The sequence below is a fragment of the Delphinapterus leucas genome, chromosome 16, assembly GCF_059928025.1.
Source record: "Delphinapterus leucas isolate spDelLeu-1000000601 "Yukka" chromosome 16, BTC_Dleu_Yukka2, whole genome shotgun sequence".
Classification (NCBI taxonomy): domain Eukaryota; kingdom Metazoa; phylum Chordata; class Mammalia; order Artiodactyla; family Monodontidae; genus Delphinapterus; species Delphinapterus leucas.
The window spans coordinates 73,056,344-73,084,086 of record NC_143144.1 but is presented as its reverse complement, the minus strand read 5'-3'; the positions used below and the strand labels follow the sequence as shown (position 1 = coordinate 73,084,086).

The 27,743-nt window shown below is 36.8% G+C and overlaps 1 protein-coding gene across 5 annotated transcripts in view; it reads right to left on the bottom strand.

Annotated features, from left to right (window-relative positions):
• The window catches only part of CCDC172 (coiled-coil domain containing 172), a 78,661-nt gene extending 53,235 nt beyond the window's left edge, over nucleotides 1–25,426 (bottom strand). For all 5 annotated transcript variants that reach the window (XR_016388172.1, XR_016388174.1, XR_016388173.1 and 2 more), the window contains exons 1-3: nucleotides 24,808–25,426; nucleotides 24,476–24,596; nucleotides 24,192–24,277 (exon numbers count right to left, since the gene is read on the bottom strand). Coding sequence is in view for 1 of the 5 variants with exons in the window: in XM_089898209.1 (XP_089754335.1) it covers nucleotides 24,192–24,277; nucleotides 24,476–24,554 (165 nt within the window). In the remaining 4 variants the exon portion in view is untranslated. The remainder of the gene's footprint in view (nucleotides 1–24,191; nucleotides 24,278–24,475; nucleotides 24,597–24,807) is intronic.
• Between the last annotated feature and the right edge of the window lie 2,317 nt (nucleotides 25,427–27,743).

Genomic DNA, 27,743 nt, shown 5'->3' with positions numbered 1-27,743 from the left:
AAAATATTATTTATCAAACTAAGGAATTTTAAAATAAGACAAGCAAATTTATCACTCGAATTCACAAAAGCCTTATGTTAAGGACTCAGAAATTAAGGTGCTCTGTTTCCAGCTATCACTAAGACCTATAATTATCAATGAGCTCATGTCTTCTTTCTTAAAAGGGAAAATAACAATTATTAAGGAGAGATATTAGACATATTGGCATTTAATTGGAATGTTTTACCATAACCTGAAAAGATGAAACCTATATACCCCAAATGAAAATCAGACTGCTGTTCAAAAGATCTATAAGAAGGGTAGAGCTATAATTTTCCTCCTCCCTAAAATTCTATGTAAATTATCCATTTTGAGGTCTTTTCTACTTCTTTGTTTTCATTCTTATTATTGGTGTACTCTTCATTCTTACTGTTTTACACTCTGTCTTTATCTTTTACTCACACATTTTCCTCTTTTAATCAAGACCTAAAAAGCCCCAGAGAATCAATAACTACAGAAAGATTACAGTAACATTAATTTTTAAATTTACTTAGGATCTGTGATGAAAACATTTAATGCATAATGGAATTGGCAAGTAGGGAAAAGAGAGTAATAGAGAAAGAAGCAGGACTTTGGAAAAGCTCAAGTTAGGAAGGTCAAGAAAGAATAGATTGCCTATGCTGACTCACAAGTTGAGGAAGGCAGTTAAGTTATGGTTGCAGAAACTACATGGGGTCTAATATTATTAGACCTTCTATTTTAATGGAACTAATGGGACAAACGCCTTAGGATTTATCCAGTTCCACTCTACTATAAGTTATTAACTCTCACTACTAAAAACACCTTTTCAAGACCACCTATTTGCAGAATGTGTTTCTCATTGTTCCTTTTGTTTTTCCTGTTATCACAACTCATTTCTTAAATTATTTTTCACATTCTTGCTTTTGAAAACCAGACCTACTGATGTATAAATATTCCAAATATAACCTGAAGATGTTGATAGGATCACAAGATGAGGTCATTTCACAGAATAAATTATCATCAGAAATCTCTCTCACCTTTGTTTTGCCTCAAAAGTGATGGGTAGGAATCAGAATTGGGAAGATACTAGAAGAGATGTAAAATTGTGATTTAAAAAGATATTTTTGAACTTATCTGAGTCAGGTTTGAATTGAGGCACTATCTTATATCCATGGTAGCCTGGACATCCATGATAAATAAAAACTTAAGAAACTACTGGCTGTATCTGCTAAATTACCCAGGGATCTCAAGGGGCTACAAATGATAAAAAGAAAAGGATGGAAGGTTCAAATTTCTCTTTCTAATCTCTTTCCTTCCTCTGACTACAAATGAAATGAAAATATTTGCACACAGCCTTAAAGTTATATGCTAGAATCAAATAGCCAAGCGTTGTCAGAAAATATTGCTGTTTTGGAAAATTTTAACTATAACAGTGCCAACACTCTGGTTAATTTTACTTCTCTCAGAAATAAACATTTCTTTTTCCCTTTCCCTGTCTTATTTTTCCTGGGATATTTGATTTTTCAAAAGAGCTTATAGTTTCCCCAGTCAGCTGACTTATCTGGTCAACTAGGTCAGTTTTCAGCATAGCCATGATTTGTGACTCTGCACCACTCTTGCTGCTTGGGCACCCTTAGGTATTTTTCTACCAGAATAACTTGAAAGTTGAGAATGACTGAGGATTTGAAATTAATGTTTGGGTCCAAGTAAGCAAAGTACAAAGTACAATCTACACTTTGTTGTGGCTGCTGTTACTTAAAATAATTTCAGGCTTTAGGAACTGGTATTTTGCTGACTAAATGCTCTGCCCAAGAGTAAAACAGGCAACACTACATAAGAAAACATCATGAAAGTTAGGTAGAAGATTTCACATTCATAATCACAGCAACTGGGGAAAGAATGCGTTTGTTATGACTATGATAAAGATGTTTCAACACTAGAGTACATCAATGAATACTCTATCAATTGCAGATATTAACTTTTTAAAAAATAGATCTATTTTTTATAAATACATTTCTTAACCACAGATGCAATGCTTAAAGAATAACTCACTATGACACAGTAATCCTAATATAGTAAGCAAGGAAGGTTCAATATTAGTAAATATTAGTCCTTTTAATGGCTTATAAGGCTTTACGTGATTGCACTCTTATTCCCTCTCTAATCTAACCTTCTACCAGTTTCCTCCTCAATCACTCCTCTCTAGCCACACTGGCCTCCTTGTTATTCCCCGAACATCCAGCCTCACTCTCTCCTCAAGGCCTTTGCACTGGATATTCTATGCCTGGAAATCTCTTTCCCCAGATTCCTCATGGTTCATTCCTTCATCTCAGTCAAGTCTTGGCTCATCTCTCATCTTTTCATTAAGGATTATCAGGATGCCTGATAAGACCACTGCTATTTACGTCTGTTCTGGCAGTTCTTACTAATGCAATATGTCAAGAATAGGAACAAGAGATAACAATTATTTAAAAAGCTGGCACACAATTCTCACTCTCTCTTTTGTTTGTTTGGGCAAATGTGATTACTGTGTACCTAATAAATCCAAGAAAATCTACTGAGAAACTTAGAAATAGAGAAGAGTTCAGTAAAAAGGTTAGTAACAAAATAAATACCAAAAACTAGTGTTTTTTCTATTTACCAGCAATAAATAGAAAAAAGCATGGAAAAGATCCCATTTACAACACCAAAAACTAAACAAAACACAAATAAACTTAACATGAAGTATGTGGGACCTATATGAAAAAGCCTGCATTGAGGAACATAAAAGAAGGTATAAATAAATAGAAAGATATGCTATATTCTTTTTTTTTAAATAAATTTATTTATTTATTGGCTACGTTGGGTCTTTGTTGCTGCACGTGGGCTTTCTCTAGTTGCAGCGAGTGGAGGCTACTCTTTGTTGCAGTGCGCGGGCTTCTCATTGCGGTGGCTTCTCTCGTTGTGGAGCACGGGCTTTAGGTGTGCGGGCTTCAGTAGTTGTGGCACGTGGGCTCAGTAGTTGTGGCTCACGGGCTCTAGCACACAGGCTCAGTAGTTGTGGCGCACGGGCTTAGTTGCTCCGTGGCATGCGGGATCTTCCCAGACCAGGGATCGAACCTGTGTCCCCTGCATTGGCAGGCAGATTCTCAACCACTGTGCCACCAGGGAAGCCCTTATGCTATATTCTTGAATGTGAAGATTCAGAGTTGTAAATATATCGGTTCTCCCCAAATGAACTTAGTATAATCTTAATTATAACCCCAATACTTTTATTTTGTTGGAACTTGAAAATATGATCTCAAATTTATCTAGGAAAACAAAACAAAACAAAAAAAAGAATCAGGAAATTCCTGAAAAAAAATTGTCACTCCACAGGTTCAAAGATATTTTAAAGTTAATGTAATTAAGTGAATATGATACTGGTGCCAAAACAAATAGATTAACAGAATAATACAGAATATCTAAAAACAAACACAAATATACAGTTTCACATATATATATATATATATATATATATATATATTGCACACACACACACATATATATCATAGTCAATGAGAAACATGTGACATTTACCCAGGCAAAAACGGAGAATCATTTTAATTTAAAATATTAAAGAAAAAAAACTGTAAAAGTACTGGAAAAAGACATTGTTTAAACAATGAATTTCAAAAACAAACAAAAGGATTAAAAATTCTAGCAACATAAACATTCTAAATTTTGATTAAAAAAATCATAAAAAACCAAGCTACAAATAATAAAATTTGCAACAAATGACAAAGAAAGGGCAATATCTATAGCACATAAAAAGCTAGAATTCAGGGCTTCCCTGGTGGCACAGTGGTTGGGAGTCCGCCTGCCGATGCAGGGGACACGGGTTTGTGCCCCGGTCCGGGAGGATCCCATGTGCTGCGGAGCGGCTGGGCCCGTGAGCCATGGCCGCTGAGCCTGCGCGTCCGGAGCCCGTGCTCCGCAACGGGAAGGGCCGCAGCGGTGAGAGGCCCGCATAGGGCAAAAAAAAAAAACTAGAATTCAGTGAGAAAAGGACAAGGAAAGGATATAAATAGGCAAAGCACAAAGTAAATATGAACAATCTGAACAAATGAAAAAATATAAGTAAACTAAAAAGTTCAAATTAAAACCATAAAAGATGCCATTTTTCTTTTATTTGTAAAAAAATCAATAATTTCTATTGTACAAATAGTGATATTGTGGGAATATAAACTGGAACTTTTCTGGAGGACAATTTGGAAATTATCAAGAGCTTTAAAAGTACAGTTGATCCTTGAACAACACGGAGGTTAGGGGCGCTGACCCTTGCTGCAGTCAAAAATCTGCATATAGGGACTTCCCTGGTGGTGCAGTGGTTAAAAATCCGCCTTCCAATGCAGGGGACACGGGTTCGAGCCCTGGTCCAGGAAGATCCCACATGCCACGGAGCAACTAAGCCCGTGTGCCACAACTACTGAGCCTGTGCTCTAGATCCCGCCAGCCATAACTACTGAGCCTGCGCACCTAGAGTCCGTGCTCCACAGCAAGAGAAGCCACCGCAAGGAGAAGCCCGCGCATCTCAACGAAGGGCAGCCCCCACTCACCACAACTAGAGAAAGCCCGCGCGCAGCAACAAAGACCCAACGCAGCCAATAAATAAATAAATTTATTTAAAAAAAAACTGCATATAACTTTACAGGTAGCTCTCCATTTCCACAGTACTAATCCACACATTCAATCAATCGGATCATGTAGTATTGTTGTATTTATTTTAAAAAATCCTCACATAAGTGGACCCATGCAGTTCAAACCTATGTTGTTCAAGGGTCAACTGTATCTACCCATTGACATCGCAATTTGATTACTAGGACTTTATCCTAAAAACATAAGTGCACACAGATGTATGTATAAAAGTATCATCACAGTGATATTAATAATAGTAACTATTAATAGTAATAGTAAATATTTATCAATAGAAAACTAGTTAACTAAAATATGGTATAGCCATTTACTATGCTACCATTAAAAACTGCTTATTTAGATATATATTTACTAATATACCCAGGGTATAGTGAATGGAAAAAAGCAAAACATTTAAGAAAAAAAATACATGCATTTAAACAATTCTGAAAGAAAACCTATGAAAATATTAACTATATGGCAGAACTATAGGTGGTTTTCACTCTGCTTTTTGCCTATCTCTAGCTTTTGAATATTGCAATAAACAGGCATTACTTTATGAAGAGTTAAAATAACAGAGCTAGTTCAATTCAGCAAAAAACAAACAAAAAACTGCACGTTCACCAAATATAATGGTGTAAGATCCTCAGAATTTCCCAGGAATATAATCCACTCTTCCAGTGGGGACATAACCAAGCACTGAGAGGAGCGGGAGCACAGAATAAAGAGGAAAAGAACATTTTAGAGTGACAGCCTGATCTACTTTCTTACTGTGATGGTCACATATCTCCCATTCCTTCTGCTTTTCTGTCTTCTCTTGAGGGAAATTGATTCGAATTTTAACCAAGGGAAACTGGACTATATTTTAAAGTCATGGAACTAGTTTTAATCAAAGAAGCTGAGGTAGGCAACCTTTCAACTTATCTTGAAGTATTAATTCAGGCAATAACAATTCATAAGACCACACAAGTACCAAAGGCTATATGAGAAATTTTTCCTGCAGCATCGAGATCACAGGCACAGCTGTGAATAGCCAGTTTGCCTTTGACTGTTTCCATACACCTTTGCTGAACCCATCTGGTGTTCCAAAGTCTACAGATAACCTACATCTACCCTTCTCAAAGTAACCCTCCATCTCCAAAATTTTTCTTCGCCTTTTCCTCAGAAAAAACCCTCCCATTTCTAGAGAACTGCTGATTCAGCTAGATATTAATCTGATTAGGGAAAGAAGGGTAAAGTACAAATACTGATAGGCCAAGAACATTCTGTAATGATACTTTTTTTTTTTTTTTTTTTTTTTTTGCGGTACGCGGGCCTCTCACTGTTGTGCCCTCTCCCGTTGTGGAGCAAAGGCTCCGGACGCACAGGCTCAGCGGCCATGGCTCACGGGGCCCAGCCGCTCCGCGGCATGTGGGATCTTCCCGGACCAGGGCACGAACCCGTGTCCCCTGCATCGGCAGGCGGACTCTCAACCACTGTGCCACCAGAGAAGCCCATGTAATGATACTTCTTAATCTGAAAGACTCTCGCTGGGGAGCTACTTTGAAACAAGGTGACTTCTGTGCAATTTGGCAACTTAGGAGGCAGGACCTCACCTTACCTATTACTACATCTTCCTGTTCTGTCGGGATATAAAACAATGTAATGCTGAGGGTAGTGATTTTTCATGTACTGCTTTTAATGGAAGATCTATAAAACGTCACAGATTCTTTAAAACATACATTTTCCTCCTCATAATAAGAAAACTTGGCACAAGAGCAAGAAAAGATCACACCTCAGTCCAGTATTCCATAATAACACTAGAAATTGGGTTGGGGATATTCACATCAACCTGTCAAACAGTTTTAGTTTTAAGAAGACAGTTCATTCTTCAAGAACTCAAGAAAACAAGAATGGGACAAAGAACAATTTATATATTATAACTGTTGGCAAAACGTAAGTCTGAACACTTCTCACAGAATAACAACATACACTCTACAAAAATACCGTCACAGAAGAGAAAAAGAGAAGTGCCTGACAGATTATGGAGAAAGAGTATTAATACACCTATAATAATTTTACTACAAAGTACAAAAAATTTTTTTGTTGATCAACTACTTGATGTCAAGAGGATGCAAACAAAGATAAGTCCACTAAAAGACAAGAGCAAGCAAGGACGTAAGAGAATAAGAAAAAAATACAAGCTGAGATAAAAAGATAGGAAATTTTTAAAAATGTAAAAAAGACAGCAACACAGAACTTAAATTTTCAGAGAGTATTAAATAATAGAACTAACACTGCAAAAGATGGAATCGGTGATATAAAGTATAAAAAACTGTCCAATACTGCTGAAACTAGCAAATAACAGAAGATAATAGATTCAGAGAACAGAGAACAAAGATCCAAGCTATAAGAAATAAGCGTACTTGAAAAATAAACCAGAATATAACATTTACAGTTAAAATGGGAGACTTATCCTTGGACTAGACAAAATTGACAGATACACAAATTTGTTTATCTGTGCACACATGTGGAATCATGAGGATAAAAAAACAATTTCTACAGCAACCAAGGAAGAAAAAAGAAACAAAACAGGTTCATGCACATATTCTTTCTGAAAATTTACTTGAACAATTACACAGATTGACCAAAAGATAAATAAAAAATAGGAACTCAAGAATGAGGAAGTTGAAGCACTAAGGTATTTTACAGTGAAGAATTCTGGTTAATGTGACAATCCAGACAAATATGGGAAAGACCAACTTTCTATTCAAAGACAGAGAAATGCTGGATAAAACATAACTAACTTAAAATATATGTCATTTACATAGGTAAGCTAAAAAGCAAGAGACAGAAATACTCATGCCAGAAATCATCACGCTAGAATTCAAGTCCAAGGGGTATCTTTGAGATTGGATACAGGCAACAGAGGCTAGGGTTTTAAAAATGCCCAAATAATACTCAAAGTCAAAGCCAAAGGGAGATACTGGGCTCATTCGATAAAGTTAGGAATAAAATAAACAAATGGGACCTAATTAAACTTATAAGCTTTTGCACAGCCGAGGAAACCATAAACAAAATGAAAAGACAACCTAGGGGCTGGGAGAAAATACTTGGCAAATGATGTTACCGATAAGGGATTAATTTCCAAAATATACAAACAGCTCATACAGCTTAATATCATAAAACCACCCAATCAAAAAATGGGCAGAAGACCTAAATAGACATTTTTCCAAAGAAGACATACAGATGGCCAACAGGCACATGAAAAGATGCTCAAAATTTCTAATTATTAGAGAAATGCAAATTAAAACTACAATGAGGTATCACCTCACACCAGTCAAAATGGCCATCATTAAAAAGTCTACAAATAATAAATGCTGGAGAGGGTGTGGAAAAAAAGGAACCCTCCTACACTGTTGGTGGGAATGTAAATTTGTGCAGCCACTATGGAAAACAGTAATGGAGGTTCCTTAAAAAACTAGAGTTACCATATGATCCTGCAATCCCACTCCTGGGCATATATCTGGAGAAAACTATAATTTGAAAATATACATGCACCCCAATGCTCATAGCAGCACTATTTACAATAGCCAGGACATGGAAGCATGTCAGAATGAGATTGATAGTTATGGTTACCAAAGGAGATAGTGGGGAAGAGGGGAGAGATAAATTAGGAGTTTGGTATTAACATATACACACTACTATATATAAAATAGGTAAACAACAAGGACCTACTGTATAGCACAGGGAACTATACTCAATATCTTACAATAACCAATAATGGAAAAGAATCTGAAAAAGAATATATATATATATATTTACACACACACACACACACACACACACACTTGAAACTAACACAACATTGTAAATTAACCATACCTCAATAAAAAAAGAAAAAAAATGCCTGGAAGGAAACTGCTGGCAGGGACTACCTCTCAGCCTGGAAATGGGGCAGGGGAAGGAGTATAAAGACTTCAACGACTATCACTCTTTTAAACTAAACTGCTGCTTTTGTTTTTTGCAAGAAAAAAAAAGTGCCTATGCTGGCTATGCAAGCAGAGTAACAAAACTCCATCCACTGGCTTCGAGATGCAGCATAAAAGTGAGCTGCCTCCATTGATCCATAAGTGGAAGAAGAATCATACCCAAGAAACCCCAAACCCAAGCTTGAATTGTTCATGGATGTGACATTCAAATGTCTCCTAGCCATGCAGTGCAGAAATCCTGAGCTCAAAAATTAACATGAAAACTGGTCCTGAACAAATGAAATCTGCAAGGTTCTGGCAGCTGCAGTGAAACATCTTTTTTATCAAGAGAGTATGTAGGACTCCCAAGAAAGAAAAGCCCTGCTAAAGATAAGTTCACAATAAAAAATTTTAAAGCTCATATGCAAATGTACCACCATGTGAGAAGGTCATCAGATGAAACAAGCAGAATTCACAGAAAACGAAAACAGAGAATTCTAAGAGAAAAAAATTAAATTAATTTATTCACTCAATAATATTTATTTAACACCTACTGTGATTCAGGCACTGTTCTAGATACTGGGAATAACGGTAGTGAATAAAATAGATGAATATGTATTCCTTGTGAAGCTTACATTCCACTGGGCAGAGACAAACAGTAAACAGATCAATACAAATACATCAAGAGAAATTAAGTGCCACAAAGAAAAATAAAGCAGAATAAAGGATAGAGATACTGATGGCATGAGGTCATATTATTTTATATATGGAGCTAAGGGAGGGTCCTCTACAGCAGCCGTTCTCAAACTTTCTGATCTTATGACTTTTGGTCTTTATGGTCTTAAAAAATTATTGAGGACTTTTATTTGATGATTTTTGAGTTATATCTATAAATATTTTCAGTATCAAAGATTAAAACAGAAATTTTGAAAACACTTAATTCATTTAGGAATAACAATAAATCCACTGTATGTTAAAATATATTTTTATGAAAAAATAATATTTTCCAAAACAAACCAAAAAAGAAGAGTTGCATTTACATTTTTTGCAGATCTCTTCTAACAAAAGACAGTTGGGTTCTCATATCTGCTTCTTTACTCAACCTTTTGCAATATGTTTCTTGGTTGAAGTATATGAAGAAAACCTGGCCTCACATAGATGTATAGCTGGAAATGGGAGGGTTATTTTAATAATGCCCTTTCCAAACAATTACGCATATTCTTAAGGAACTTTATAAGTGTTAGTTCCTGAAAGGTTGGAATCTGAAACCACTTCAATAAGTTTTTCATACTCTGTTACAATAAAAACAATTGGTCTATTTTGTGCTTTGAGTGGATCTTTTATCCATGCACAGTTCTGTAAAATTATGTGCTGGTTATTTGGAAACTATTCCTTCACTGAACTATTCAGATCCTCCAAATGTTGATACACTTCTTAATACAATACTAAAAAATAACACTTATTAATATCACCAACAAACTCATTAGAAAAGTCTTTCAGTACTGGGAAACTGTCAAGCTTACAATGACAAATCTGAGTCTTCCAAAACTCTAATTTTTGTTTGAAAGGTTGAATATTATCATTGGCAAAATAATAATATCAGTTTTTTGCCTTGAAATGTCAGGGTCATTTCATTCATTTTTGAGAAAATTTTGCCAAATACTCAAGTTTAAATAACTACACTTATCTGTCAACTATTCAAGTAAAAATGGTATTCCAGAAAAAGAATAGCTAGTTCATATACTGCAACTCAGACAATCATACAAATACTCTCCCTTGAGACCATCACTGTACTTTGGAATATAGTACTTTATGTGAACTTTCCATTTCAACACACAATATTAAAATCACATACACACCATGGTCAGTTTCAAAACAATATTTTTTACACTTTAATCAAGGGCATACAGTGAAACTGGTGGGTTTTGTTTTTTTAGTGTGAGTGTGTGGCAATGAAGGATACAATGACTACTAGTAGTTTGTTTCCACTGCCTTAATTTGTGCTAAGGTGCCAACAGTTTTACTCACCATTGCCACTGCACCATCAATGTACATATCAGCACAGTGAAAATGGCAAAATAATAGCTTTGTATTATTAAGAAAATAGCTTGACCTCACAAAACTTGTATAAGAGTCTTGGGGACGCCCGTGGATCACAGATCACACTTTGAGAACTATAGCTCTAAAGTGGCAATTGAGCCTAGACGTAAGGTAACCAACCATCAAAATTTGCATGGGACTGTCCCAGTGTTAGAAATGAAAGTCTCACGTTCTACTAGAATGGTTGGCCACCCTTCTGGGAGAGAGCTAAAAGAAGTGAGTGTGTATAAAACACTAACAGCTGAGGGAAGAAACATTTCAGGCAGAGGAGAGAGCAACTGCAAAGGCCCTGAGGTCAAATAATGGCTGGTATATTCAAGAATAAAAGAACCCACTGCAAAGGTACACACCCTAGAAAATCAGATTATCCCCTGTCAGGTGGGCTACTAGAAAATGCCCAGTGCTACACTCAGAAAATATATGATGAACTCATCTATTTCCACATTTTAGATAATTATTCATGACAAATGTGATAAGGCTTTCTTTGTAGAATTACATAGAGGAAGTTTAAAGTAATTACACAATTTAAAAAAAAATGAGAACATCAAGAATTTTGAGTTCACAGTTAGGTTTATATAGTTGAAGTTGCTTGATGTCAACTCTCTAAGGCAGAAACTTGTTATCTAATTTATTTGCCAATTACTCTTGGTGTCGTTTAGGAGTTGCTCAATGAATGTTTGTTGAGTGAATGAATAGGAGAAGAGAACATAGCTAACTGATTTTCCAAGAAATCACAAATCAAAAGGTAAACTTTTAAAAAGGCATTCTTTTGTGCTGTATATTCTTACGGGGCTAGCAAACTAAATGTTAATCTCATGCTTTCTGCATACTGAGCCGCAAACTTACTGTCCTTAATTAGAAGACCATTCTCTCAGTTCCTGGAAAGGAAGCTTTTTTTTTTTCTGTTCAAAACTTTTCTAACATTTTAGGGTAAACAATTTATTTATAGTAGCTCTTTTAAAAAAAAGGAATAGAGGCACACTAGTAGATTTAACAATTAGAAACAGTGCAGTAGATTTTCCACTTTGTGGATCCAAGCCAGGAAGTGTGCAACTTTTGTGATTTATAAGCACTTGCATACAGAAAGCCTATCTGGCATACTGTTACACAGTTTGCTCTAAACGCTATTACCATGAAATGTTCTTCAGATTTATTTTCTTAAGATCATGAAAACAAAGTTGAGAAAAAGGAGTCCAACAAATGCTATATGTAATAATTTTTTACTTCATTTGGAAATACAATAATTTCAGTTCTATTAATATGAAGAGAGATTACTACTTCTCAGAGACAAGGCCCCTCCATAAAAGAATTGCAACCAGTTATATGACCAATAATTAAGTAACTCATGTTAAGAATAGATGTGCCAAATGGCCAATAAGCATCTAAAAAGGTGTTCAACATTAATCTCATTGGGGAACTGGAAATATAAACCACAACGAGATACCACCTCCCATCCACTAAGATGGCTATCAAACGAACAAACCAACCAACCAAAACCCCCAAGAAAATAAGTGTTGGTGAGGATATAGAGAAACTGGAATCCTTGTATATTGCTGGTGGGAATGTAAAACGCTGCTGCTGTTATAGAAAGAGTCTGGTATTTCCTCAAAAAGTTAAACCTGGAATTAACCATATGACCAAGAAATTCTACTCCTAGGTGGAATACCCAAGAGAATTGAAACATATGTTCTACAAAAACTTGTACACAAATGTTCACAGCACCATTACTCATAATAGCTAAAAAGTGGAAACAACCCAGTGTTCATCAACTGATGAATGGATAAACAAAAGTGGTGCATCCATACAATAGAATATTGCTCAGCCATAAAAAGGAATCAAGTACTGACACATGCTGCAACATGGATGAACCCTGAAAACATGCTAAGTGAAAGACAGTCACAAAAGGCCATTATTGTATGATTCCACTTATACGAAATGTCCAGAGACACAAAGTAGACTAGTGGTGACCAAGGGCTGGTGGGGTTTGAGGGGGATAGGGAGGTGACTAATAGGGGTACGGGGCTTCTTTTGGAGGTGATGAAAACGTTCCGGAATCAGATAGTGATGGTTGCACAACCTTTTAAATGGACTAAAAGCCATTGCTCTGTAACTTTTAAAATATATCTTTATTTTTTTAGTAACCTAACAGCTATGTCCCCCAGCTTAAGAAATAAAACATTATAGAAACAGCTGGAATTCTCTGCATACCCTTCCCTGACTACGTTTATCTTCCACTCCCATGAGAGATAAGCACTAAGTTGATGTACTGTTATCATTCTCATGTGTGTCATTATACTTTCACTATATATTTTCCCTTACAAGATGTTTAAATGGTATCATGCTGATGTAACTTTTATAGGTTTTTTTAATCACAATATTATGTTTCAGTAATTGATTTTTTTTACATCATTAAGTGGCTTTTTTACAATGACACCTAGCACTTAGAATTCTGAGGTCATACTCCCAGGAATAATAACTAAATCAGTTAAATGTCTCTGCCTAGTTTTTTTATCAGTTCAACCAGGTGATTTCTCCAAGCATCCCAAACTATCATTAATTGAGCTCTTGTTCAAAATAAGGGAATTTAAGGTGCATTTTATAACATGAAAGCTTTACTCCTTTTTGACTGAGGGATAACTTAGAGGGGAAAAGCTTGCGCTATATTCCATCATATATGATAAATCATAGTAAGATTAAATGATAAACATAATCAATAATTAACATGAAACATTTCAACCAATTACAGGGAGTCTCTACATGCCCATTCTGGTTTTAACCACTAGAATCTTTGTAGTAGATACTGTTGTACCTGGTTGTCTCCCTAATGTGCATTCCTCCCTTCCTTGGTAGTTAATTTCTTAGTTAATTATTTTTTGGAAACCTGCACCATCTCCGGACAGCCCACTGTATTTGGGAGAAGTTACTACCCCTTGACCACAGTTATTGCTTCAGGGATAGTCAAATGTCACAGTTTGTGAAAATGACATGAAAGAAGGTATCTGACAAGAACAATTTCCCTGCTTTTCAGAGAAAGCTTCTGGAAACTTCCTTCTTTCTCTCCCTGATTTTGAAAAGAAAGCAGATGACTCTAGGAGTTGTTAGTAACTACCGGGAGAACACAAGGACAACCAGCCATTCTACCATTCTTCTTTACTAATAAAATTCCAGTTTTATTCACAGCAATAATGCATCCAGTTATAAATATTCACATTCCCAGATTCCATTTCAGGGTTGACCACTTGACAAAATTGTAACCCTTGAGATGCAGGCCCAAGTCACTGGAGAGGACTTCCCTTCCACCAAACCAATGATAAAGCCACACGAGAAGAAGCCTTTTGATTTTCATCTTTTTTCCAGCTAGAATTCAGATGTTATGACTAGGGATGGAGCAGCACCTGTGGCTACAAGGATGAAAGCCACATGCTAAGGATGGTGGAACAAAAAGATATAATGTGCTGGGGTGTTTTAGGATTCCTTTGAGCCACTTTAATAAATGGCCCTTGCCTGCCAACCTCCAAACTTCCCATTACGTGAGGAAAAATAAATCCTTATTTGGTAAACCCACCACGGCTAGACTTTTATTGTAAACAATCTGATGCAATTCCAACTGATATAACTGCTGAATCAAATGTTGGGTTTTCAACTATATAAGTCATTTCCCAATATTGTTTAAGCCGTTTTGAACTGAATTTCTGTGACTTGCAATCAAGAGCACCCGGAACTGATAGAGCCTCATCTCTAAGGGAGGGATAATACCTCTGATTTGACTCTTAAGTCTCTCAAAGGCAAAGGCCATGTATTCATCCTAAACTGTGGCCTGTCTGATCTGGGTCTTCAGCAATGAGTAGCCACATGATTTTCCAAACTCAAGGTACTAACTTTGTTGTAAAGGTCATCCAACTGGTAAAGCAGAAGAACAAAGAAATGAAACATTAATAACTTCATTAAACATATGTAACACATACTCATTAAACTGGTTGAAATAATAGAGCCAGGAGACTTTATGTGAATCATACCTTCAGTTTCCTGTTACTAAGTCTTTAAACTTTTGTATATTCTCATCCTTTCCTTATTCCTTTCTTTTACACTATACTATAGCTGTTAAGAGCAAGGGCTCTCTAGTTACCCCAATATAGATTCAAACCTTAAAGCTATTACTTACCACTGTGTGACCTCATGAAAGTTAGTTAAATTTCTGAGTCTTGATTTTCTCAAATGAATCAGAGTAAAAATACTACCATCCTCATAGGGTTCTTGTTAGAATTAACTGAGATAATGTTTGTAAAATGGTTAGCATAAGGCCTGATATATAGTATTTACTAATGTTACCTATTTTGTTTAGTTTTTACAACAGAATAGGTATCCCTCCTCTTGTCTAAGGCCAATTCTTACCTTATGCTCTGGATCCCATCCTCCTTCCACCATTCCTTCCTTCCATCTTTTCTCTCTAGTGTTTATCTTCAACCTCTCTCTATAGCCCCTCCCACTAATAAGCATAAAAACAATAATAATGATGAAGACGCTGATGATGACAATAATGATGATACAAGAGATGATAGGATCTGAAGCATAAGTGGAGGAACTGTCCACTGTCAGAAAAAAAAAAGGCACCTTCTCCATAACAGGAAAGAGAAAGGAGAAGAAGTTTCTCCACTTAGGCAGGTTTGGAGATCTGTATGTGGGAAAATAAAAGATTTCCTTTTGGATGATTTCTATTTTCTCTTTGAAATAAAAGGCAAAGTTATCATGAGAGTTAAGTAGTTGAGAAGAGAGGATAAAATACACGAGAAGAGTAAAGGTTTACAACAGTCACTGCAGAGAGTGAGAAAGAGAAATGCAGCAGTTTTCCTGGCACTGTGGAGGTCACAGCTGAGGCTGAAGCTAACGTCCATGTGTGTATGCTGGATCCAAAATCTCCTGGAATCTCCTGAGTGCTGCCATAGTAGCAAATAACTGACTCGTCATTATGGAAATAGGTAGTTGAGGTAGAATGGAGAAAAAGGTCACTGAAAATCTGGAGACCAAAGAACTAACAGGCCACGTCGGTAGCTGAATAGTACGTATAGACGATGACATCATCCAAGATAATGGCAAGAGTTGAAACAGAGTGGAAGCCTGAGAGCCACGTGCTAAATTCTAAAGAACAAGGGATAATTATCCTTTGTGAGGATAATTATCCCTTGTGAGTTAGTAGGATGACAGAAAAGAGGAGGGGGGAAAGTTGGCAGAGTCTAGAATATAGCATTAACTATCACAATCAAGTACAGAAATAATGTCCTGGAAGCATCTATGGGGAGTGAAGAGACCATCCATCAAACCATCAACTATGAGGTATCTTGGGTGTGAAAGAAAAATCATCTTCCATAGAAGAGACGCCAGACTCAGATATACATTGACTGGCTATGGAATTGTACAACTGACCAAGGTGAATGTAAAAGGGGAAATATGCCTAAACCTCTTTATTACAACTTTAAAAAATCAGCTATACACGTTCAAGACAGGAGAAATTTGTAAAGGAATTTCATGTGAAAAAGTCATAGAGACTAAAAGCAATTAAGTACAACTATCCTCAGAAGTGTCTTGGATGACACAGTAGACCACATAGACTGAACTGATATTTACAGGACATTCCATCCAAATACAGCAGATTACAGTTCCTTCTCGAGTGCACACGGAACATTCTCTAGGATAGATCACATTTTGGGTCACAAATCAAGCCTCGGTAAATTTAAGAAAATTGAAATCAGATCAAGCATCTTTTCTGTCCACAGCACTATGAGATTAGAAATAAATTACAGGGAAAAAAACGTAAAAAACACAAAACACATGGAGGCTAAACAACACGTTACAAATAACCAAGAGATCACTGAAGAAATCAAAGACAAATGACAATGAAAACACGACGATCCAAAACCTATGGGATGCAGCAAAAGCAGTTCTAAGAGGTAAGTTTATAGCAATACAATCCTACCTCAAGAAACAAGAAAAATCTCAAATAAACAATCTAACCTTACACCTAAAGGAACTAGAGAAACAACAAACAAAACCCAAGGTTAGTAGAAGGAAAGAAATCATAATGATCACAGCAGAAATAAATGAAATAGAAACAAAGAAAATAGCAAAGATCAATAAAACTAAAAGCTGGTTCTTTGAGAAGATAAATAAAAGTAATAAACATTTAGCCAGACTCATCCAGGAAAAAAAAGGACAGGACTCAAATCAATAAAATTAGAAATGAAAAAGTTACAACAGACACCGCAGAGATACAAAGGATCATGAGAGACTACTACAAGCAATACATGCCAATAAAATGGACAACCTTGAACAAAAGGACAAATTCTTAGAAAAGTACCTTACAAGACTGAACCAGGAAGAAACAGAAAATATGAGCAGACCAATCACAAGCACTGAGATTGAAACTGTGATTAAAAATCTTCCAACAAACAAAAGTCCTGGACCAGATGGCTTCACAGGTGAATTCTATCAAACATTTAGAGAAGAGCTAACACCTATCCTTCTCAAAATCTTCCAAAAAACTGCAGAGGAAGGAACACTCCCAAACTCATTCTATGAGGCCACCATCACCCTGATACCAAAACCAGACAAAGATGCTACAAAAAAAGAAAATTACAGACCAATATCATTGATGAATATAGATGCAAAAATCCTCAACAAAATACTAGCAAACTTAATCCAACAACACTTTAAGAGGATCATACACCATGATCAAGTGGGATTTATCCAAGGGATGCAAGGATTCTTCAATATACACAAAACAATCAATGTGATACACCATATTAACAAATTGAAGAATTAAAACCATATGATCATCTCAATAGATGCAGAAAAAGCTTCTGACAAAATTCAACACCAATTTATGATAAAAACTCTCCAGAAAGTGGGCATAAAGAGAACCTACCTCAACATAATAAAGGCCATGTACAACAAACCCACAGCAAACATCATTCTCAATGGTGAAAAACTGCAAGCATTTCCTCTAAGATCAGGAATAAGACAAGGATGTCCATTCTTACCACTATTACTCAACATAGTTTTGAAAGTCCTAGTCATGGCAATCAGAGAAGAAAAAGAAATAAAAAGAATACAAATTGGAAAAGAAGTAAAACTGTCACTGTACGTACAGAATCCTAAAGATGCCACCAGAAAACTACTAGAGTTAATCAATGAATTTGGTAAAGGTGCAGGATACAAAATTAATGCACAGACGTCTCTTGCATTCCTATACACTAACAACAAAAGATCAGAAAGAGAAATTAAGGAAACAATCCCATTCCCCAAGCAACGAAAAGAATAAAATACCTAGGAATAAACCTACCTAAGGAGGTAAAAGACCTGTACTCAGAAAACTATAAGACACTGATGTAAGAAATCAAAGATCACAAAACAGATGGAGAGAGATACCATGTTCTTGGATTGCAAGAATCAATATTGTGAAAATTACTATTCTACCCAAAGCAATCTACAGATTCAATGCAATCCCTATCAAATTACCAATGGCATTTTTTACAGAACTAGAACAAAAAAATCTTAAAATTTGTATGGAGACAAAAAGACCCCGAATAGCCAAAGCAATCTTGAAGGAAAAAAATGGAGCTGGAGGAATCAGACTCCCTGACTTCAGACTATACTACAAAGCTACAGTAGTCAAGACAGTATGGTACTGGCACAAAAACAGAAATATAGATCAATGGAACAGGATAGAAAGCCCAGAGATAAACCCACACACCTATGGTTAACTAATCTATGATAAAGGAGGCAAGGATATACAATGGAGAAAAGACAGTCTCTTCAATAAGTGGTGCTGGGAAAACTGAATAGCTACACATAAAAGAATGAAATTAGAACACTCCCTAACACCATACACAAAAATAAACTCAAAATGGATTAAAGACCTAAATGTAAGGCCAGACACTATAAAACTCTTACAGGAAAACATAGGAAGTTTGACATAACTCACAGCAAGATCTTACACAAAAATAAACTCAAAATGGATTAAAGACCTAAATGTAAGGCCAGACACTATGAAACTCTTACAGGAAAACATAGGAGTTTGATATAACTCACAGCAAGATCTTCTTTGATCCGCCTCCTAGAGTAATAGAAATAAAAACAAAAATAAACAAATTGGACCTAATGAAATTAAAAGCTTTTGCATGGGGCTTCCCTGGTGGCGCAGTGGTTGAGAGTCCGCCTGCCGATGCAGGGGACATGGGTTCGTGCCCCAGTCCGGGAAGATCCCACATGCCGCGGAGTGGCTAGGCCCGTGAGCCATGGCCGCTGAGCCTGCGTGTCCGGAGCCTGTGCTCCGCAACGGGAGAGGCCACAACAGTGAGAGGCCCGCGTACCACACACAAAAAAAAGCTTTTGCATGGCAAAGGAAACTATAGACAAGATGAAAAGACAACCCTCAGAATGCGAGAAAATATTTGCAAACAAATCAATAGACAAAGGACTAATCTCCAAAATATATAAACAGCTCATGCAGCTCAATATTAAAAAAACAAAAAACCCAATCAAAAAATGGGCAGAAGACCTAAATAGACATTTCTCAAAAGAAGACATACAGATGGCCAAGAGGCAAATGAAAAGCTGCTCAACATCACTAATTAATAGAGAAATGCAAATCAAAACTACAATGAGGTATCACCTCACACTGGTTAGAATGGGTATCATCAGAAAATCTATACAGAACAAATGCTGGAGAGGGTGTGGTGAAAAGGGAACCCTCTTGCACTGTTGGTGGGAATGTCAATTGATACAGCCACTATGGAGGACAGTATGGAGGTTCCTTAAAAAACTAAAAATAGAATTACCATATGACCCAGGAATCCCATGACTAGGCATATACCCAGAGAAAACCATAATTCAAAAAGACACATGCACCCCATTGTTCACTGCAGCATTATTTACAATAGCCAGGTCATGGAAACAACCTAAATGCCCACTGACAGATGAATAAAGAAGATATGGTACATATATACAATGGAATATTACTCGGCCATGGAAAGCAACGAAATTCGGTCGTTTGTAGAGACGTGGATGGACCTATAGACTGCCATACAGAGTGAACTAAGTCAGAAAGAGAAAAACTAATATTGTATATTAACGCATATATGTGGAATCTAGAAAAATGGTACAGATGAACTGGTTTGCAAGGCAGAAACAGAGACACAGATGTAGAGAACAAACATATGGACACCAAGAGGGGAAAGTGGGGTGTGGGGGTGGTGGTGGGATGAATTGGGAGGTTGGGATTGACATATATACACTGACATGTATAAAATGGATAACTAATAAGATCCTGCTTTATAAAAAATAAATAAAAATTTTTTAAAAAGTGTCTTGGTCACAACTAACAACTATAGGTATGTATTAAATTGTGATAAGGAGAATTTCTACTTTATTTTTTTAAATTAAGATTAAATAATTCACATGTATTGTTATTTAAACAAATGTAAATTAGAGAGGGAAAAAAAATGCCTTTCTTTTTTTTTTTTTTGCGGTACGCGGGCCTCTCACTGTTGTGGCCTCCATGGCTCACAGGCCCAGCCGCTCCGCAGCATGTGGGATCTTCCCGTACCGGGCTACGAACCCATGTCCCCTGCATCGGCAGGCGGACTCTCAACCACCGCGCCACCAGAGAAGCCCCAAAATGCCTTTCTTTTATCTATGTTTTTATGCAACTTTTAATCAACAGTAAAATTAAACTCAAGTAGGACATAAATTTTTCTTTGATTAAACTTTTAAAAAAAGGAAAAAATCTCAATTACAAAGCTCTATTTCAATATTAAAAATGATAATAATTTGTGATTTTGTTCTTTCCCGAATTGGGTAATAGAGTACTAACGGATATGACTTTGCCTGCTGTTCTGGGAGGGTTCCTAACTTTTATTAATTAAAAAAAAATGAATGAGTATATTTTGAAGTAAAGAAGTAAATGAAGCCACCTTAAGTTACTTGTTTATTTCAATATCACTTTCCTTTAAAAATTCATGGAATATTATTTCATTAGTGTTATGATGTTTATGCAATAGTTTAAAACTGGAGAAGAAAAAAAATAAAACAGCCTCAGACTTTCCTCCATTTACTTCTTCTTGAGGGAGTACGGCTTTATGTTAGGTTTTATGTAATATGTTTATAAAGATTAAATGCCCCAATTTTAACTATATGCTACTATTTTTAAAAAGAAAAAACTCGGGCTTCCCTGGTGGCGCAGTGGTTGAGAGTCCGCCTGCCGATGCAGGGGACACGGGTTCGTGCCCCGGTCCGGGAAGATCCCACATGCCGCGGAGCGGCTGGGCCTGTGGGCCATGGCCGCTGAGCCTGCGCATCCGGCGCCTGTGCTCCTCAACGGGAGAGGCCACGGCAATGAGAGGCCCGTGTATGGAAAAAAAAAAAAAAAGAAAAAACTCTTTTAGATGCTAAAAAGAAACAACAAATGTTCTGTGAGTCCTTAATTTTGATTTTCTCTGTCACTGATACTATAAAACCTTTCCTTGATGATCAGAAGCTTTAGGTATATTGGTAAGCATTAACGCAAATCCTGAGCATGTTTTTGTCTTTCTGTTTTCATATTACCAAACCTAACCAGGTATACTATAGCTCTCTAATTCACAGAGTACTCATACTGTATAATCTGAGACTTTTGCAACCATATATTTTAAAGGACTCATTGAGCCCTGAAAGGCAAATGCTATCATTTAAGTTCTAATTACATGCTACCTGGGTTTTACAGAACAGAAAAAAATACTGTACTTCCTGAATACATTTTTTGACCATGAGCAACTTCCAAAATAAATGCCCAAAATATTTTCTGAATGTATCATTGTGCAGATAGCTCAAGCACTTGCCTATTCAAATTATGTTCTAGTTTCTCCTTATGCTGCTTCTACTTGATAAATTGGTCAATAAATGCCAAGTCAGGTATTCAAGTAAATATATTTTCATTGTTATTGGCAGACATATAATTAACTCTGAGAGTAAAAGAAACAAGAAATCAATTTATGATTACTTCCTCAGTTCTTCTCATTAGTCAGTTACACTGTAATTGTGGCTCCACTTTAAAAATCTTTATACACACACACACACACACACACACCCCATGTTGACTGTATTATAAATCAAATTATTTCAATTACAAATTAGTACTGTATGAACTGTGAACCTCCACATGTAAATTTTATTAGTAGAAAGCAATTGTATTACTAACCACATATATGAGCTGATTAAATGCACAAATATGCACATATATGTGCATTTTATGAGCCTATATTAATTAGTAATTTCAGCAAATGTTTTAAACAATGCTAGGGATTTGTTCTGTCTTCTCTTAAGTATAACTATTTGAATCAGCTTTTTTATGTATGTGTATATATCAGCAGACTACATTTCCATTTTCAGGAAGACAGACTGTTAACTGAGAAAATATTACAAAGAGTAAAGCTACTTTTTTCCAAAGAAGATATTCGGAAGAGTAAACCGTTTTTTTTTTTTTAATATTTGTTATCTATCAGGTCAGTATCTTCACCAATCTGGGGAAAATACATTTGCACAAAAACTTACATAACTGCACTTTTAGAAATACTGCCCTTGACTAGAGGCAAAAGCTTCAGAGACACTATTATATGTGAATTTCATGAAGAAAAAAGTTTAAGATGAGCCCCCAAATCTGTTTTAATAAAATATGCTGTCATTACCCAATTGTTACTTTCATTACTGCCGTTTGTTTTTAGATTATAATACCATGGACAAGTCATTTAACCTCTCATTTTCCTCCCCCAAAAAGGGGGATTAACAATGGTGCCTCATCACAGGATCCCTGGCAGGATTAAAAGAGTTAATACAAATGAAGCACTTAGAACAGTGCCCAGCACACAGTAAGTGTTCAATAAGTGTTAGCTATGCATTACCTAACTGCCTATATTTTGCCTATTACTTATATTAACTTCTAGTTACCAATCCCGAAAGTATCTTAATTCTTTTTAAAGAAAAATTTAAGCTACATCATGGCATTCTTAATGCTTTGCCCATGCCATCAGCTTTTAGCATTGTTTTTAGCAGCTAGTTTATCTGCTACTCACAGGCAAAACAAGACCTAAGGTCTCACTGAATATTTCCAAATTCTATTGATATTTTAAAAGACAGCGCTCTCCCTATTATCTCCCTATTAGTACTCATTAATTCATTCAAAACACTAATGTATACTGTGTGCTAGGCATGGAATACAGGCTGTGGGAATAAAAGATGGTTAAGAAAAGAATTCCAAATACATTGCTCACAAAATAGTGAGGGATACAAACACAAACACAAGCATGTACTGTTGTTTAATTGTAAGGTGGTATCCAAATGCTATGATAAAACAAATTTTCCAAGATGTACAAGGGAGGGCTCACAGGTGATGTTTGAACAAGACTTGGAAGGAAGAACAGAAGAAGCTTGCAAGGTGGAGAAAGAATCTATGATTATTTTATCCAAAAAGAGAACTGGAAATTTCTCACAGTGGTAAGTCTATTTGACTTACTTTAGCAAAGAGACTTCCTCAAACAGATTTCCCACTGTACACTGCTCGCATCGTTTATCTTTAGGAGTTGAATAAATATTTTTGTATGGCTGTCTGCTGCCACCCATAGCTAGACCTTCATTGTGACATACCTGGATGACGTTCTTAGCCCCCATCCTCCCAGAGCTCAGAGAGATTTTCCTAAACCTCTTTTATCACACCATTCCATTGTCAAAAACCTGCAATGGTTTCCTCCTATTAATACCTAGGTATCAGCCCTCTGCTTTGGGAGATTTCTCTTCCCAATATGCCTTGGCTATGCCTCCCTTTTGTTCATATTCTCCCGGTGCCCCAAATACTTTTCTCCTACTACTTCTCTTTGCTTCTCAAAAAATTCTACCCACACTTCAAAATCCTCCTTCAAGAAGCCATCAGATTCCCTTGTTTCTATGTAAAACAACAGAACTTTACAAATGCTGCGGAAAAAAGTGAAATACTAGTGGAAAAACGATCCTTTTGAACGAAGCCCACGTCCAAAATGTGGTAGAAGACTGAAAAACAGATGGCAGAGACTCGTTTGAAAGTTACATTCAACTGTTATATCAACACAGAACACTTCTTAAATTATTTATTATTCAAAATTTATTTCCCGCACCAACTACTTAATTGAATAATTCTTTTACCAATGGCATTGCGCTCTTTTGAAACGTTAACCATCCCACAACACGGTCAATGAATTCTTCATTACTTAAACTGGTTTCTTCAGGACAAATTCATGTTAGGATGGAAGGCGTCACCAGATTCAGAACTTTAAATATTACCAGACAACATGGAACTACACTCACTAACACAACAGCGTGCTTCGTAATTGACGGACAACTAGTTAAATATCAATAGCAACGTATCCTCCAAAAGTCAAGCGAAAACACTTTTTCAAGTGATAATGAGCATGCTCTACATGTCAATACCTTAGATTCCAACTTGATTTTCTCTTCATTCAGCTCCTCTGTTGCTTTCTTAATGTTTTCACGACATCTGCTTATTTCCGACCTGACTGTAAGACAAATTAAATGCTTAAACACGTCCATCTTTCTGGAGTCCCCGTTTCTGGGGCCTGTGATAAGACACCTTTCAGCAGTCCTTCCCTCCACGTGGAGAGCCGCCTGCCCTCCCCGCTCGGCCCACTGCCTCCTGATTCCCTCCGCCTCCAAGCCCCCGGCTCCAAGACCAGAGGCCCCGGCGAGCGCCCGACCTTGTCGCATCAAGCGGCGATTCTCCTCCGCCAGGTGCTCGGAGAAGATGATGTGCTGAAACAGGGACTCCAGACTCATCTCGGGCTGGGCTTAAATATTTTATAACGGAGTCTGAGGATCCTGAAACGCACAATAAAGGCTTATTCCAGGACCACTCCTAGCTCGGCCTCCAGCGGCCTGTCCCCCGCCCACACCAAGGACTGCGCCCACGCGGGGTGAGGTGAGGCCCCGAGGCTCCGGGCGCCGCGAACCCCGCTCCGGGCCTCCGTGGCTTCCGTTACGAAGGGCAAACCCGCTTTGTTCTCCCCGGCGCCCTCGTTTCTCCTGTGACCTGTCTCAGGCTGCCTTTTTCCCCTGGCTGAGCGCAGCTCCCCTTAGACGAGGCCTTGGCCCCTATGCGGGTTCTTTTTCGTTTTTGTGGCAGGGAAAAAAAAAATGGAGGCCCTGAGGCCTCCGCTTGGGAGCGGTTTCGAAAGGTCAGCAGCCCTGCCCTTTCTGCGGTCGGCCTTTTCCTCTCATTCCACCCCCGCCAAGCCCCCCTGTTCGAGGAGAAGGTCCTCAAAGTGCACTTTATCTCTGCAGAACATGTACTTGAAACAATTCTGTGGGCTGCAGAGCTTGCAGCCAGCGCCTGGTCGCCGGGTCTGGTGGGAAGTGACACCACAGCGTCTGGGGCCAGCGCCTCAGTCGCCGGGTCTGGGTCTGGTGGGAAGTGACACTACGGCGTCTCCTTGGGTCCATTGCGCGTTCGGGGGTTTTGCTTTGTTTTGCTCTGGCCATGTGGCCCCCAAAGGTCTTTAGGTCGTGCTTGGAGTTGGGCGGGAATCTATCGCCAAGGCATGAACGCAGTGTTATAATAAAGTACAAAGTACCCGTGATCCTAAATATAAACTTTTGCAAAGTCTTATCCTTTGACGATGGGAAAGACTGCTATAAATGCAATGTCTGACATTCGCCTTAATCATTCCTTTGTAATCAGGGCATATCTTTTTTGTCTGCTTTGAAATTAATCATTGCCTTTTGTAATCAAGCTGCAGTAATATTAACACTTCAGTATCTGCGCAGGATGTGTCAGAGACCAAACTAGTTGCTAATTAAAGCTTAAACATGAAAGGCACGTTTGGGACTTTGGTATGGGATTTTTTAATTAAAAAATAAAATATTTTTAATTTTTAGCAGGTCAAAATATTAAGATTATAATAAACATTTGACTTTATGTCTGAATGTTAAATTGAAATTGGCTAAACTTTAAAAATATATTTAGTATTAAGTAAAAAAAATAGTAAATGTAAATTCTGTTACATCATCTGTATAATAAACTTAATTAATATTTCATTAATGCTGTAGTATAGTCGGTTATAAATGCTAACCTTTTCCAAATTTCCACCTAAATTTCCATCAAGCCATGTATGCATAAAACTTAATTTTTAAACTTTATTGTAAAAGAATGCATACTGAAAAGTGTAATGAAGTAGAAAAGAATTGCCCATGAATATATCATTCAGAAGCAAATAGTAATAACATTTTGGTTGTTGCCTTCAGGTAATTCTCCTCATCTTGCATTTTTTCTTTACAAATATATTGTGAATATATTGCAAATAAATAATAACGGTAGTTATTATTTTATTTGCCAGGTACTATTCTGAACACTGTAAGCCCTTTTGAGATGATTTTTACTGTAACCTTCATAGCATAGTTGAGGAAACTGAGGCACAGAAGTAAGTATCTTGCCAAGGTTGCCTGTCTAGTATGTGGCAGAACAGGATTTGAGATCAAGCAATCTGAGATCAGAGGCCATGGATTTGATTTTGGATTCTGCTCTTTTTCACTCTTAATATATCTCAAGCGTTTTACCATCTCATGGAAAACTCTTCATTAATACATTTTTGTAACTTCATAATCCTCCGTCAGATGGATGCATATGTAAAATTTAGATATGTTGAAATAAATTTGACTCTTTTATCTGTTCAAGATTGGGAAACAAAGCTGAAATTGTGGTGTGAACCATTTTCTTTGAGCACTCGTTTGGAGGCTTATGAACTGTGCCACAGCAGCCATCAAAGGAAACAGCTTCCAGAAGATAAATTATATTACTAATTAATATTACTCCTTTCAGAATTATTTCCCGTGGACTTGCACAGGGAGCATCCTCACAAGGAGGCTGGTTTTCAAAAGCATGCAGCTCTTTAACATTCCAATTTTATTAGTTACACTCAAACTCACATTTATTATTTAACATGCTCTTTCTGTACTGAAACTTGGCAGAGTGAAATTTGGGCAGCCTTTAGGGAGCCCAGTTGCCTCACTCACACAGGAGTATGGAAGAGAATGCTGCTGGGAATTCTGGGAACGGGGCATGGGAAAAATGGCTTCTTCATCTTCCGTAGTCTTCTTCACGTCCCACAATATTTCGGTGCTTTTAAATCCCAAGTTTGAGTCTTTTTAGAGGTACCACAACTATAGGCATTAGCAGGATTTTTTATTTTATTTATAGAAGCAAACATGTTTATGCAAGGTCACAATTCAAATTTTAAAAGTGTTTCATAATAGTAAAAGTAACGTATTAATATATTAAGATGTTGCTATCATATATCTAGCTTTATGCATACATTTTCTGTAGTGTTAAGATATTTTTTCTTATAGATATACATGCTGATTATATTCTATAATGTTCAAAGCAAGAGTACATTACTTAAATTTATGCCAAATAAAAATGGTACAAGACATGGTAAAACTAGGGCATTCTATTTTTTGAAAATGTATCTTATAAGCCTCAAAAAAGATGCTTCATTCAACAACTGTTTAACGAGTGTCTGCTATTCATTCAACAAATATTATTGAGCATCTCCTATGTGCCATATTAGAGAAACAACAACAGGATTTAATAAAAACAAAACTACATAAAAAGTATTTTTCTTCCCCCAGATATTTCTAACCTCATTGGAGAATTATTATATTTTTCAGCATTTTGGCAGCAGTATAAACAACTGCTTTCAGAGTTTCAACAGATGTTCTTTAGAAAGAAAGCCAATTATTTGCATTATGATACCCACATGATTCTCAGATCGAAACTTTCCGTCTGTACATGTTTCATTGAACTGCGTACCCATGGAATATAAAAGTTGAGATCATTCACTGTCTCTCAACCTCGTATTTTTGTTCATAATAACACTAGCACCTGGGTTATTAAGCCGTCGATAATTGCTTTGCTAGGAGGCCTTATATAAGGCTATACTGCTCTTGTGATTTAAAATGCATTTCCTTTCC